General features: G+C 40.9%; 1 protein-coding gene across 4 annotated transcripts in view; it reads left to right on the top strand.

The window, feature by feature from the left end:
• The window catches only part of BBS9 (Bardet-Biedl syndrome 9), a 594,435-nt gene that overhangs the window by 293,477 nt on the left and 285,916 nt on the right, over positions 1-15,042 (top strand). For 3 of the 4 annotated variants that reach the window (XM_077269283.1, XM_077269284.1, XM_077269286.1), the window contains 3 exons: positions 4,573-4,675; positions 5,042-5,146; positions 12,785-12,799. In XM_077269283.1, the coding sequence (XP_077125398.1) occupies positions 4,573-4,675; positions 5,042-5,146; positions 12,785-12,799 (223 nt within the window). The remainder of the gene's footprint in view (positions 1-4,572; positions 4,676-5,041; positions 5,147-12,784; positions 12,800-15,042) is intronic. The other variant, XM_077269285.1, reaches the window with a different exon arrangement.

Genomic DNA, 15,042 nt, shown 5'->3' with positions numbered 1-15,042 from the left:
TCCACATTGTTAAAATTTTGGAACAAAAATTGATCCAGAATATGTCAACCATGAGGTGAGGTGGCATAAAATGATGCAAAAATGTCTAAAAATTCACTAAACGCAATAAATAGTCTGCCTTACTGTGGTAATTTTACCGCATCTAGTTGAGCGTTCTATTACCTGCTTGAGTTACAGTCTGGGCCAGCGGCATCGATTCCCCCTGGCCTGAACTATGCACTCCTGATACTGCTATATGAGGCACCTTTGCCTTTGTAACACTGGAAATGTTGCTCCAGCAATCCTTGCCAGCTTTAGTGCATTGCTTACAATCTCAGTAGAAAAAACTTGTTAACACTGTGCGTGTTTGGCCCCTGAAGGACAGTGGTAATGGCCAGTCTCCTGGACAACAAGCTGACAGCAAAAAAAAAAAGTGTTAATATCGCAAAGACAATAGAAAATTTAAATTGACAGCAAATTGCAAGAGTTCTTGATTTTTTCAAGTGCTATCTACGGTGGAGAAAAATAGTATTTGATACACTGCCGATTTCACAGGTTTTCCCACCTGCAAAAAAAGAGAGAGGTCTGTAATTTTTCTCGTACGTACACTTCAACTGTGAGAGACAGAATCTAAAAATAAAAAGTAGGAAATCACATGATATGATTTTTAAATAATTACATTGCATAATAAAATGCACTAAATAATTATTTGATCTCCTACCAACCAGCAAGAATTGTCTCTCTCACAGTCTTATTAATTTTTCTTTGAGAAGCCCTTCTACTCTGCACTCATTACCTGTATTAATTGCACATGTTTGAACTTGTTACCTGTGTAGAAGACACCTGTCCACACACTCAATCAATCACACTTCAACCTCTTCACCATCGCCAAGACCAAAGAGCTGTCTAAGGACACATGGGACAAAATTGTAGACGTCCACAAGGCTTGGATGGGCCACAGAAGAATAGGCAAGCAGCTTAGTGAGAAGGCAACAACTGTTGTCACAATTATTAGAAAATGGAATAAATACAAGATGACTCTGGTCATATAACAATATTCCTTGGTCTGAGGCTCCATGCAAGATCTCACCTTGTGGGTTAAGGATGATTCTGAGAAAGGTCACCAATCAGCCCAGATTTACACGGGGAAGACTTGTTCAATGACCTGAAGAGAGCTAGGACCCCAGTCTCAATCATTACCTTTAGTAACACACTACGCCGTCATCGATTAATATTCTGCAGGACACACAAGGTCTTTCTGCTCACACCAGCACATATCCAGGCCCTTTTGAATTTTGCCAATAACCATCTGGATGATCCAGGGGAGGCATGGGAGAAAGTTGTGTGGTCAATTGAGACCAAAATGGAAATTTTTTGGTAACAACTTCTTTCGCTGTGTTAGGAGGAAGGAGTACAGCCCCAAGAACACCATCCCAACCGTAAAGCATGGTGGGGAAACATTATACTTTGGGGTGCTTTTCTGCAAAGGGGACAGGGCGACTGCACCTTTTTGAAGGGAGGATGGATGGGGTCAAGTATTGCGAGATTTTGGCCATCCACCTCCTTCCCTCAGTAAGTTAAAGATGGGTCATGAATCGGTCTTCCTGCATGACAATGACCTGAAAAACACAGCCAGGGCATCTAAGGAATGCTCCATAAGAAGCATTTTAGTGCCCTGGATTGGCCTAGCCAGTTTCCAGACCTGAACCTAATAGAAAATCTTTGGAGGGATCTGAAACTCAATGTTGCCCAGTGACAGCCCCGAAACCTGAAAGATCTGGGGAAGATTTGTATGAAGATTCTTTCTCACAATTAATGTGTACCTACGATAAAAATTACAGACCTCTCCATTCTTTTTTGGTGGGAAAAATCGGCAGTGTATCAAATACTTATTTTCCCCACTGTACAGTAGCATGTAAAAGTTTGAGCACCCCTATTCAAAATTACTGTTATTGTGAAAAGTTAAACAAGTTGAAGATGAAATGATCTCTAAAAAGCCTAAAATTAAAGATGACACATTTATTTTGCATTTTAGGAAATATATATATATATATATATATATATATATATATATATATATATATATACACTCACCGGCCACTTTATTAGGTACACCTGTCCAACTTCTTGTTAACACTTAATTTCTAATCAGCCAATCACATGGCGGCAACTCAGTGCATTTAGGCATGTAGACATGGTCAAGACAATCTCCTGCAGTTCAAACCGAGCATCAGTATGGGGAAGAAAGGTGATTTGAGTGCCTTTGAACGTGGCATGGTTGTTGGTGCCAGAAGGGCTGGTCTGAGTATTTCAGAAACTGCTGATCTACTGGGATTTTCACGCACAACCATCTCTAGGGTTTACAGAGAATGGTCCGAAAAAGAAAAAAAATCCAGTGAGCGGCAGTTCTGTGGGCGGAAATGCCTTGTTGATGCCAGAGGTCAGAGGAGAATGGGCAGACTGGTTCGAGCTGATAGAAAGGCAACAGTGACTCAAATCGCCACCCGTTACAACCAAGGTAGGCCTAAGAGCATCTCTGAACGCACAGTGCGTCGAACTTTGAGGCAGATGGGCTACAGCAGCAGAAGACCACACCGGGTACCACTCCTTTCAGCTAAGAACAGGAAACTGAGGCTACAATTTGTACAAGCTCATCGAAATTGGACAGTAGAAGATTGGAAAAACGTTGCTTGGTCTGATGAGTCTCGATTTCTGCTGCGACATTCGGATGGTAGGGTCAGAATTTGGCGTAAACAACATGAAAGCATGGATCCATCCTGCCTTGTATGGAGCATCTTTGGGATGTGCAGCCGACAAATCTGCGGCAACTGTGTGATGCCATCATGTCAATATGGACCAAAATCTCTGAGGAATGCTTCCAGCACCTTGTTGAATCTATGCCACGAAGAATTGAGGCAGTTCTGAAGGCAAAAGGGGGTCCAACCCGATACTAGCATGGTGTACCTAATAAAGTGGCCGGTGAGTGTGTATATATATATATATATATATATATATATATATATATATATATATATATATATATAGTAATTTTTTACATTTTAAAATATTACAAAAAGTAAAGTGGACCAATGCAAAAGTTTGGGCACCCTTGGAGATGTGTGCTCAGATAACTTTGACCACAGTTTTAGACTGTAATTAGCTTATTACGGTTATGGCTTGTTCACCATCATCATTAGGAAAGGCCAGGTGATGCAAATTTCCCAGCTTTATAAAAGCCCAGCCTCCTCTGATCTTGTGCCAAAACACAGCAGCCTAGCCTCTGAAAATGGTGGAGGCCCATGAAGCAGGAGAAGGCTATAAGGACTATACGGAGATAGCAAAGTGTTTTCAAGTTTACCTTTCTTCAGTTCGAAATGTAATTAAGAAATTGCAGTTATCAGGAACAGTGGAGGTAAAAATAAGGTCTGAAGATAAAGCTAAATTTCAGTGAGAGCTGCTCGTTGGATTGCTAGAGAGGCAAATCAGAACCCCTGCTTTACTGCAAAAGAACTTCATAAAGATTTAGCTGATTCTGGAGTTGTGGTACATTGTTCTACTGTTCAGATACACCTGCACAAATATAGCCTTCATGTAAGTCATCATAAGAAAATCTCTCCTGCATCCTCACCATAAAATTCAGAGTCAGAAGTATGCAAAACAACATCTAATGTGTGGAGAAAAAAGGGCACAGAATTTCAGGAAAAGAGTATCTCACCAACTATTAAACATGGTGGTGGATCAATCATGCTTTGGGGTTGTGTTGTTGACAGTGGCACGGGGAACATTTCACAGGTAGAAGGAAGAATGGATTAAGTGAAATTTCAACAAATTATTGATGCAAACATAACACCATTAGTAAAAAAAAAAAGGTGAAGTTGAAAAGAGGATGGCTTCTAGAAAAGGATAATTATGCTAAAGACGCGTCAAAATCCACAATGGACTACCTCGCATGGCTCAAGCTGAAGGTTTTTACAATGACCCTCAGAGTCCCCTGATCTGAACATCATTGAAAATCTGTGTCCATACCTCAAAATAGCAGTGCATGCAAGATGATCCAGGAATTTCACAAAACTGGAAGAATTTTTCAAGGAAGAATGGATGAAAATCCCTCAAACAAGAATTGAAAGACTCTTGGCTGGGTACAAAAAGCGTTTACAAGCTGTGATACTTGCAAATGGGGGTTCTACTAGGTACTAACCTTGTAGGTCACCCAAAGTTTTGCATCAGCCCATTTTTCTATTTTTTAAAATGTTCACTGTAGCAGTGATATTGACCAGGGGTGCCCAAACATTTACATGCCACTGTATGTAGATGTGGCTAACCCTGTAATATATCTGCCCCATAATTATCTTTTTCTGCATGGTAGAGGGTCATGTTACACTGAATATTACATATTCATGTGTCACATATTACAATATAATGGAATCTCCTCTCAAATGTTAACTTCTTGCATGTCCTAATTTATTGTTCAGTGAATAGCCATGAATAACTGGTGTGTGTTCTAAAAAAAAAATCGTGTTAAACCTGTCTAACTGCTTATTGTATTTTATCCCAAACTTTATCATTTATTTTCTGTGATTGTTATCTTCTTAGTTCTTAATACGGACCAGACTACATGTGCAGAAGACAGTGCTGTCCATCAGTGTCCCGCCCTTTCTAGCCCTTACTCAGGATCAATTCATTTTTCATTCTATCGGTAAGTGGCAAAATTAAACAAAATTCATGCTTAGCATGTCATGTCTTTTTGTTTAAATCTTTTTTTTTTTGTGCCAAATTTCCATTTAAGAATTGATTGTTACATGTTTCCTCGATATCGCTGACTTTGTGACTGATATTGGTGCATGTTTGATCCTAAAGCTAAAGCTATATATTGAAGAATGTTTATTGTGTGAGTCCGGATAATGTAAAAATGATTTTGAGTTGAGTAAGTTAAGTGGTTGCAGTGATATAAGTAATGTTTTATTGCTGAAGATCATGTAAAAAATTCTTCCACTATTAAGATTTTTAGTCTAAAGTTTTATCTATCTGCCTCTTACATTGTATTTTCCTTGTTTTTTTTCAGATCCAGGAATGCCTAAATCCATAAGCACTTCAGTGTACCTGAAAGAAAACGGTTCCCCGGCCGACCTTGAAGGCAGCGCGATTGTTTCATACAGTACACCTACAGGTGACTATCCTCACAGCGGAACAATAGGGACCAGCATTTGAATATTATTGATGACAGTCTGCCATGAGGTTTATGCTGTCCTTTCTGACACGGGCATGGAATCAGGGTATCTGTTGCTACTCAAATAGGGCAACAGAAACTTGACAAATTTCCCGCTGTATAGTAAAGGTGACGCTAGTATTAATTTGTTAATTTTAAAGGGAGACAATAGTCAAAATGATCTTTTGACATAACAATCTCGTAGTTACATGTGTGAAGTGCGTAAAGGGATAGAACCGTCGCTGATTATCATAATGAATACTGGAAATTTGTTCTGAAATTTTTGGCCTTTATTTTTTCAGATTTCTCCAAGAAAGCTCAGTACAACTTGTTTCCTCAACAGATTAGTATTACCTCTTTACAGCTTTATCTCTGAAATTTGGCTAAAGAATGGAGGCCAAAGGTTCAGAAATTATTATGTTATTTTTGCCATCACAAATCCAGCACGGTCCCAGTCTTATCACATGAGAAATGCTGGTCGCTTGGGACAAATAAGGAAGTAGCTGGGTTTTTGCACCAGTAACAATGACAGATTACATGGTGGGCACCCTTCGCGCCTTTCCACCACTTTCTGGACATAGAGGACCTCCACCACACATTTTTTTGCCCAGGCCAGTTCTTCCCATCTGGATGTTAAAATCACAGCCCTTTCAAAAGTTTGCTACTTGGCCCAGTATTTACAGTATATGGGTGGTATGTACTCTGCTCACATCAAAATCCTCAACTATTCACTAATTACTGTTTGTTTGTTCTATACAACAGATATGGATAGGTGACCCTGCAAGCTTTTTCTCTATCTTATGAAGTCAAAAGGCGCTGCTGGCCTTGCTGCTCTCCTGTTAAGTTTAACTGCACTAAGCATCTGTGGTGGAGTAAGTTCCCAGAATAGTTTTTTTTTTTAAATATTTGCTGCTCCAGTGACAGTGGTTCTCTGCTGGACTTTGTACTTCAGTGTTCCTCAAAAGACTTTGTACTACTGTGGTCCTCGGCTGAACTTTCTACTTCTGCTGTCCTCAGCTGGACTTTGTACTTCTGTGGTTCTCGGCTGGATTTTGTACTTCTGTGGTTCTCAGCTGGACTTTCCAGTTCTGCTTTCCTTAGCTTGACTTTATAGTTGTAAGGTTCTCAGTTGGACATAAAGGGACTCTGTCAGCTCAAATTGGTGGGATATTAAAATGATTTCTTACTGGTCAGATGGGCGGCATATCCTCTTTATTTCTCCACCCCGTCTGTCCCTGTTTTCCGCATTATTTTCGGGAATAAGAGTATGCGTGCGCCATAGTTGGCTCGTGCGCCATGCAGTCTTCGGTGTCACACGCGCAGTATGCTTTGCCCTGCTGCGGGCAAAGCCGAAAAGCATTACTGCGCATGCACCCGCGCACTATGTCCGGAAGTATTTTGCTGTGTTCCGGGACATAGTGCGTGGGCGCATGCGCAATAATGCTTTTCGGCTTTGCCCGCAGTAGGGCAAAGCATACTGCGCGTGCACCACCGAAGACTGCATGGTGCACGCGCCAACTATGGCGCACACATACTCTTATTCCTGAAAATAATGCGGGAAAACAGGGACGGATGGGGTGGAGAAATAAAGAGGATACGCTGCCCATCTGACCAGTAAGAAATCATTTTAATATCCCGCCAATTTGAGCTGACAGAGTCCCTTTAATACTTCTGTGGCTCGCAACTGGATTTTGTACCTCTGTGGTTCTCAGTTGGACTTTGTACTTCTGTGGTTCTTAGCTGGACTGAGTACTTCTGCTGTCCTCTGCTGGACTTTCTATTTCTGTGGTGCTCAGCTGGACTTTGTATTTCTGTATTTCTCGGCTGGATTTGGTACTTCTGCAGTTCTCAGCTGGACTTTCTAGTTCTGCTGTCCTCAGCTGGACTTTGTACTTCTGTGTTTCGCAGTTGGAATTTGTACTTCTGTGGTTCTCGGCTGGATTTTGTACTTCTGTGGTTCTCAGCAGGACTTTCCAGTTCTGCTTTCCCCAGCTGGACTTTGTACTTCTGAGGTTCTCAGTTGGACGTAGTACTTCTGTGGCTCGCAACTGGATTTTGTACCTCTGTGGGTCTCAGTTGGACTTTGTACTTCTGTGGTTGTCAGCTGGACTTTGTACTTCTGTGGTTCTCGGCTGGATTTTTTACTTCTGCAGTTCTCAGCTGGACTAGCTAGTTCTGCTGTCCTCAACTGGACTTTGTACTTCTGTGGTTCTCAGTTGGATTTTGTACTTCTGTGGTTCTCGGCTGGACTTTGTACTTCTGTGGTTCTCGGCTGGATTTTGTACTTCTGTGGTTCTCGGCTGGATTTTGTACTTCTGTGGTTCTCAGCTGGACTTTCCAGTTCTGCTTTCCTCAGCCGGACTTTGTACTTCTGCGGTTCTCAGCTGACTTTGTACTTCTGTGGTTCTCGGCTGTATTTTGTTTTTTCTGCTGTCCTCAACTAGACTTTGTTCTTCTGTGGTCCTCAGGTGGATTTTGTACTTCTGTGGTTCTCAGCTGGACTTTGTACTTCTGTGGTTCACAGCTGGGCTTAGTACTTCTGTGGTCCTCAGCTGGACTTTGTACTTCTGTGGTCCTCAGCTGGATTTTGTACTTTTGCGGTCCTCAGCTGGACTTTGTATTTCAGTGGTACTCAGCTGGACTTTGTATTTTTGTTGTACTCAGTTGGACTTTGTACTTCTGTGGTTCTCAGCTGGATTTTGTACTTATGTACTCCTCAGCTGGACTTTGTACTTCTGTGGTTCTCAGTTTTATTTTGTATTTTTGCTGTCCTCAGCTGGACTTTGTTCTTCTATGGTCCTCAGCTGGACTTTGTACTTCTGTGGTTCTCAGCTGGACTTTCTATCTCTGCTGTCCTCAGTTGGACTTTGTACTTTTGCCGTCCTCAGGTGGCTTTGTACTTCTGTGGTTCTCTGTTTGACTTTGTAGTTCTACCATCCTCGGCTGGACTTTGCTCTTCTCCTGTCCTCAGCTGGACTTTGCACTTCAGCCATCCTCAGCTGAACTTTGCAGTTCTGCCGTCCTCAGCTGGACTTTGCGCTTTTGCCTTCTCAGCTGGACTTTGATGTGCAGCCATCCTCAGTTGGACTTTACGCTTCAGCTGTCCTCAGCTGCACTTTGTCTTTGTGATGTACACATGACTCTAATTTCTCATGAAACATACTTTATACCATCGTTCAACATGCTAGCAAAATTGTTGAAACGGTGCAGTCCACATAACAACCACTGGATGGCCACACAGAAACATATAAAAAATGCATATAATGTTGTTCTTGGAAAGATGATAATCTTACACCACACATTTCAGGTATGTTGAAGAGAAATGTAAGGAAGGACACATCAGTCTTGTATTCAACATGTGGCGTGGTAGATATCACTAGTTGTAACATATTTTTATGCAGCAGAAATTTGTGATGTATATAGGTGACATTTTTCTTTCTTCCTACATGGCCTGTATCGGCATTAATGCCAACATTATTTTTTTTTTCAACATTATTATTATTATTTTTAATATTGAAAATCTTTTTAAGGTTCCCAGTCTATTAATATTAGCTCACAGCTGTCTGTTTAGCCTTTACTGGTTATTAAAGAGTGTGGATCCTAAAAAAATGAATTGGTTTTCCCCCCCTATTTTTAATAACCAGCAAAGACTAAACAGACAACTGCGGGTTGATGTTAATAGGCTGGGAAGATCCATGGATATTGGTCCCTTCCCAGCCTAATAACACCAACCCTCAACCTCACCCCAGAAATGGCACATCCATTAGATGCGCCAATTCTGGGGTTTAGCTCGGCTCTTCCCGATTGCCCTGGTGCATTGACAATCGGGATATGGTTTGGGGGCTGATGTCAGATGTGTAATATCCACTGACATCAAGCCCTGGGGTTAGTAATGGACAGGAGTCTGTCAGACACATCCATTAGTAAGAAACACACACACACATAGACTGGCACTGCAGTCACTGCCGGTTCTCACAGCCGCTCTGAATTGTGGTATTGTTAATGACGTCACCGCTTGCAGCGTGAGAACTTACTACACAGTGTGAGAACCGGCAGTAAGTTCTCATGCTGTGAGCGGTGAGTAAGGTTACCGCAGTTCAGCTGCTGTGAACTGTGATAACCTTATTGACGTCACCACTCGTCATAGCAGCCAGGTTCTCTTGGAGCACAGTGACAGATACTGAGCAGTCATCATCATTATCTGTGATAGCATATTCTATTGTCCCACTTGGAGAACTTGTCTGTTGTCTGAGATGACAACCTCCTTTAGATCACATATTTCAAATAAATGATTGCTTGAACGCTCACATGTCCAGTAGTATGTACTAAATATTTATTTTTCCACCTTCAGTAAGCTGAAAGCAGATCCTTTTCAAATGGTAGAAAAAGGAGGCTGTTTAACGGATCTGTTTTCCATAGACTTCAATGTTAAAAAAAAATGGATCCAGTTGAAATCATTTTTTTTTCAGGCGGACAAAAAAGTTATGTCTGCACAAATTTTTTGTCAACAGTTTGCTGCTGGATCAGTTCAAAAGGATGATTATGGGACATGTGAACTTAGCCTAGCACGGTCATACCGCTGATACAATCAGCACCTGACAGACCCCTCTATGATGGAGCCTCCAGTGCAAGTGCTAACACATTTATGTACTCCCAACTTGCACAAAAAGAAAGCAAGAAGCAACAGCTATTATAGCTGCATCAACATTAAAGTTACATTTTCTGACTTCTGGAATGCTGAAGGGCGAAAACAACCTTTGAGATCTAGAATGATTACGACATTAGTGGTATAATAACCAGGGGCATTCTGCGTTGGCATATGCTAGCTCTTCAATGCATTGGATGGTAATTGAAGGGCATTATGTTACATTTATCACTACACTGGGGAGCATTACTTTAAGCTTTTGTATATTTACGAAGTAATGACCTTGAACACCAGAGTATAAATATTCAGCAGAATAAATTCACTCCGTATAATGGAGAGTCATAGTTAAAAAGTGTTCAGAGGGAAGTTCCACCTGGGTATTTGTCACAATGAATAATCATTTACGATTTCTGAAAAACTTAATTTTTTTTTGTGGCTAGCAACGATGAATAAATCCCCTTTGACATCAACGTATGATCATCAAAGTCCTGATTATTGCCCATGTAAACAAGGCTGGTGCCGACAATTGAGCAGTTGATCTTTTGTTGTCCGATTACCTCTTTTACGCAGATACAAAGCTTATTGAAACGAACAGATCCGTTGTGTAGACAGGTATAAGAATTGCTTGTCCCACTGATTTGGCACATTCATCATGAAAGCCACATGTAAAAAACTTTCTGTACCATCAAATGGCTAGTTTACCTGCCCCTGTAAAAACTCCCTAAGAATTATACTGTATGTTTAACCGATTCATTGCCATTACCCATTAGACAAAGTGGAGTTTGTGGTTGCAGTAAGCATCTAGTTATTACAAGAAACTGATAACACGGGAGCTTGAACAATAATTGTTGTTCGAATTCATTTTCATGAGTGTTTCTGAGCTCAGTCGTAGCACACACTGTCTCCCCGATTTCCACCTCTTTACAATGGCATTGTATTCTACGGCACTTCAGATAAAACTAGGAGACAGCTAGTGAAAATATCTTTGAGAAATGATTGCTGGGCATTCTCCTCCACTAGGCGGCCAAGTTACCACGTACCTGTGTCTGATTTCCTACTGACATTTTTTATGCAGAAAATCTGCTGTGTTTACCAGTGATTTCATGAAAACTCATGACTACTCCCTGATTAAGATCCAATTGAATTGCTCATTTTTTGTTGTATTTTTTACTTGCAGGCTTCTATGGGGAGCCTGAAAAGCACATATAAAAAAAAGAAAGTTGTGTTTTTATATGCAGAATACCAGCGTTTCTCCACTAAAAAAATGCTTCAAATCATCAACAAAAATTTGTAATAAAACAGAAAAGGCAGCAATAATCAGAGTAAATTGCTATTGCATATTTTGGTGCAGATACCTGCTGAAAAACACAGCCAAAAAAAGGCATTTTTGCATGTGGGAATTTAGCCTAATAGTTTGGAAGCCCATAATGTACAGCACTATAGTGTCTATGGTGGTCCACAAGATCTCAAGGAGAATTCTAAAGCCTAATAATGAAGGTGACTGCGACAAGGTGATATAATTGTAATGCTAATTATGGCACACTTTATGTACAGAAGAATATAGAAAGCAGAAGTCATGTAAGGCAGATACATAAAGAACCAGAAGAAAGGGACGAGTGGCAGAACCAGAAAAGACCCATTTGATTTTTGTGTGTGCTCTGTGACTCTGTTAGATGTTTGGTTGTTAAAAAGCTGAATTTGAGCAATCTATAAAATAAAAAAGGACAATTTAGATGAACAACCAAGGTTCAAAAAAGCCAAGAACAAACAAAAGAAAACCTAGTACCCTAACAAGTAATGGATAAAACTGAATATTTATTGTTCACTTTAAAACATTGAACACACAATCACCATACAGACAACCGTGCTAGACTGAAACTATCCCTCACACTGATATTTGCCTAAATTACCCTGCCTATCTTGTACAATACATACGAGATAGGCGCCCCCGCTCAACGGCGGCTGTCCCTGCTCCTCCTATCTGTCAGCTATAGATAGTGTGATACAATTACACCACCATTCTAGCATGACAGGAAAAATGAAGCGGACAGTGATTGCCTTTCAATTTAGTAGTCTATGGCAATCATTAGACAGTGTGAAGGAGAGTGAATAACAAGCTAACATAAAGTGCATAATAGACACAAAATACCTCACTATAACTGTTCCCTGCTATTTATAACTGCCTACCTGACTGTGGGGGTTGGCACCCTACTGTTCAGCGGATATGGCGCCCCCACTCCTCGATGGCTCACCCTAAAGGTAGCCCTATAGATAAGCTAATGACTCTCAGATGTATGGCCTGGTGGGCCCGAACAACCTGCAACCACAACCATTGGTCTCAAATAGGCTGAATCTAGTTAACACTACATGGGCACAGTACTGATAGAAGACTGCGCTCCCATGCTGTGATATAAAAAATAACAGTTATAACAATGGGGTACTCATCATTTCCGATGTTTTGAGGACAAACACCTCACGCCTCAATGTGTTTCACCAATCTGGATCATCAGGAGGTTTAGAAACTGACTTTGTGCTGTTGCAGAGCCAGAGGACCCTAATCCAGTGTTGTATGATCCAGTGTACACATGGAGTATTCCCGCTACATACTCGCTGCTAACAATATCCCGCCTTTATTCCACTTCCTTCCGCCTGTCGATAAATGCTGTATGTACTCCAGGCTTGGATGGGTCTCCATGGCTAGAGGGCCACGTTAGCATTGAGGAGACTGCGCTGGATGTGAAAGGCGCGGGGTTATTCCTAGCCTGTTTACCTCATCTTTCTGGAGCTTATTGCATTTCCATTTAGTAGCTAATCTTTATTGGATTACCCATTTTCCAATGTTATGTGCTATGTTCCAGCTAAAGTGCCCTAAAGTTTACTCAGCTGTTCTTCTATTAAACATTTCTTACCTTGTTGTGATTTTTCTTTCTCCTTTTTGCTGCCTGTGACATTAGAACTGAACCCTGAAGGTAAGACTAATGAACAATAGACCTTGGCGCTCTGTTGCTAAATACTGTGTATTATATTCAAGAGCACGGTAAATCCTGGACACGGCGCTCATTAATAATGTCCGGAAGAATAGTTTGGAGAATACCCCATATTCTTTTTTTTTATTATATAGAGCTGTATTTGTTGCTGCAAATAGGGATGAGCCCACTTGGTCAATGGTCTTGAAATGCAATGTTCAACAAGCACGTTTGGATTCACATTCGTGGGTCCTCAGAATTGCCTGCCCCTAGCTATTAACCTTATTATTCCGAGCCTAGATAAAAATAATACAAATTGTATTATTACCACAATTACTTTTTCTTGTCATGTATATTGTGGTTTGACAGCAGAAAACGAATCGCCAATTACTGTGTCACCCAGTACCTGCTCCAACTCCAGGATGCCCTTGTGTTGCTAGACCTTTGTTTCTTTCTGTTAACAACTCTCCTGTCCCCATTCCTGCATCTGCCTTCCTTTACAGCTGCCATCTCTCTGTCGCTTAGTGCTGATGGCGGAAGGGAGAGGGGCTGACACCATTGCTGGGTGCCGTGCAGTTAGATGGACACTAGTGATGAGCAAATGTCTTCAGATAAGGTGTTATCTGAGCATGCTCGGGTGCCGAGTGACTTTGGCGTGCTTGAAAAGTATGTTGGAGTCCATGTTTGTTAGGCAATACCTGCATGTGTTGTGGCTGTCGAACAGGTGCGAGACATTCAGCCTATGGACTCAAACATTCTTTTCGAGCATGCCAAAGTCACTCAGCTCCCGAGCATGCTCAGATAACACCTTATCCGAGCACGTTTGCTGATCACTAATGGACACCCTTTTCTTGACACATTCTCAACCTGTCTAGCGATTTGTAAACCATTAACAAATGTGACACATGGCACATACTCTATAATTCTGATTTCATTTTAGACGTCACTTTCATTAGCAAATCTCCCTGTGGACTTGTCTAGTGACTGTCTTAACCCCTCCCTTTATTAATGATGTTGTCTTTAATGATGGGACTATGTTGCTCTTGACCTCATCGATGCCTGGTTATTTTATTCTTGGTACCATCCTTTTGATTTTAGCCTAGCTTGTTAACTACCTTGTTGCCAACTCGCTCCACTGTCCAGCAGTTGCTGTTCCATGTTTGCAACCCACAGGATTTTGGAACAAATGCCAGATCCCAGTACAGGGGTAAAAGGGGACCACCTGAGACTTACTCAGTGGAGTGTTAATAAAATGAATGCAATATCTAAAATCTCCTTCACATAGTGCATTATTTTACTTGTTGTTTCTTTTTTACTGATGGCATGTTTTTTTTTATAAATGCAGCATGTCAAGTTTTTCAGCTGTTTTGCTGCAGTATTTTCCCCATTGTGATAAAAATGGTTTAGAACAAAAAAAAGTGTTAAAACAACACCACATAAATGCTTCACAAATTGCACCAAAAGGTGCTTCATTTCCACTGCAATTTTTGGCCATTGCCTGCATTTTTAATGCCGAACTGAAAACGTATCCCAAAGCCACGCGTGAGATTTGTTTCCTTCTGGTACTGAACCATAGTGTTGTAAAATGAAGTTAAAAATTTCAGTGCAGTTCTATGTAATTGTGAGTCTCTGCAGATTATGCAGTAAATTTGTAACTCTTACTTTGGGATTTATGGTGGAACATTGTGTTCCCAAAATACCTAATTATTCTGACTTTTAGAAAATAACCCAGAGGGGTGTGACATGACGAATAAACCTTAACAGTTGTTGAAACTTTATTATGCTGAACGAGTGCTTTCCAACTAACACTTTCACAGTTATTGTTTTGTTTCTTGAGGGGTCCTTAAAGGGAATTTGTCAGCAGGATTTCACATCCCAAACTACTTATATGTGCAGGTAGTTCTTTCAAGACAAGAATAGCGTAGAGGCTGACATTCAAGCAGGAGGAGACAGCGCTGGGCAAGGAATAGAGCTGGAGTGACACAGGCTTCAGATCTTCAAATTGCTCTTCAGCTTCATTGGCTGACTGGCCATGTAAAGCTTTTCCTGGACTTGTCTTTGAAAGAGCAACATGGGTGTATAAATAGTCTGTGGTGTGAAATCCTGCTGACATTCCTTTCAATATGATAATAGTAATCTTTATTTTTATATAGCGCTAACATATTCCGCAGCCCTTTACAGTTTTCACACATTATCATCACTGTCCCCTATGGGGCTCACAATCTAAATTCCCTATCACTATGTCT

The sequence above is a fragment of the Ranitomeya variabilis genome, chromosome 6, assembly GCF_051348905.1.
Source record: "Ranitomeya variabilis isolate aRanVar5 chromosome 6, aRanVar5.hap1, whole genome shotgun sequence".
NCBI lineage: Eukaryota > Metazoa > Chordata > Amphibia > Anura > Dendrobatidae > Ranitomeya > Ranitomeya variabilis.
The sequence above is the reverse complement of the archived record's forward strand: the minus strand, read 5'-3'. Positions and strand labels throughout refer to the sequence as shown.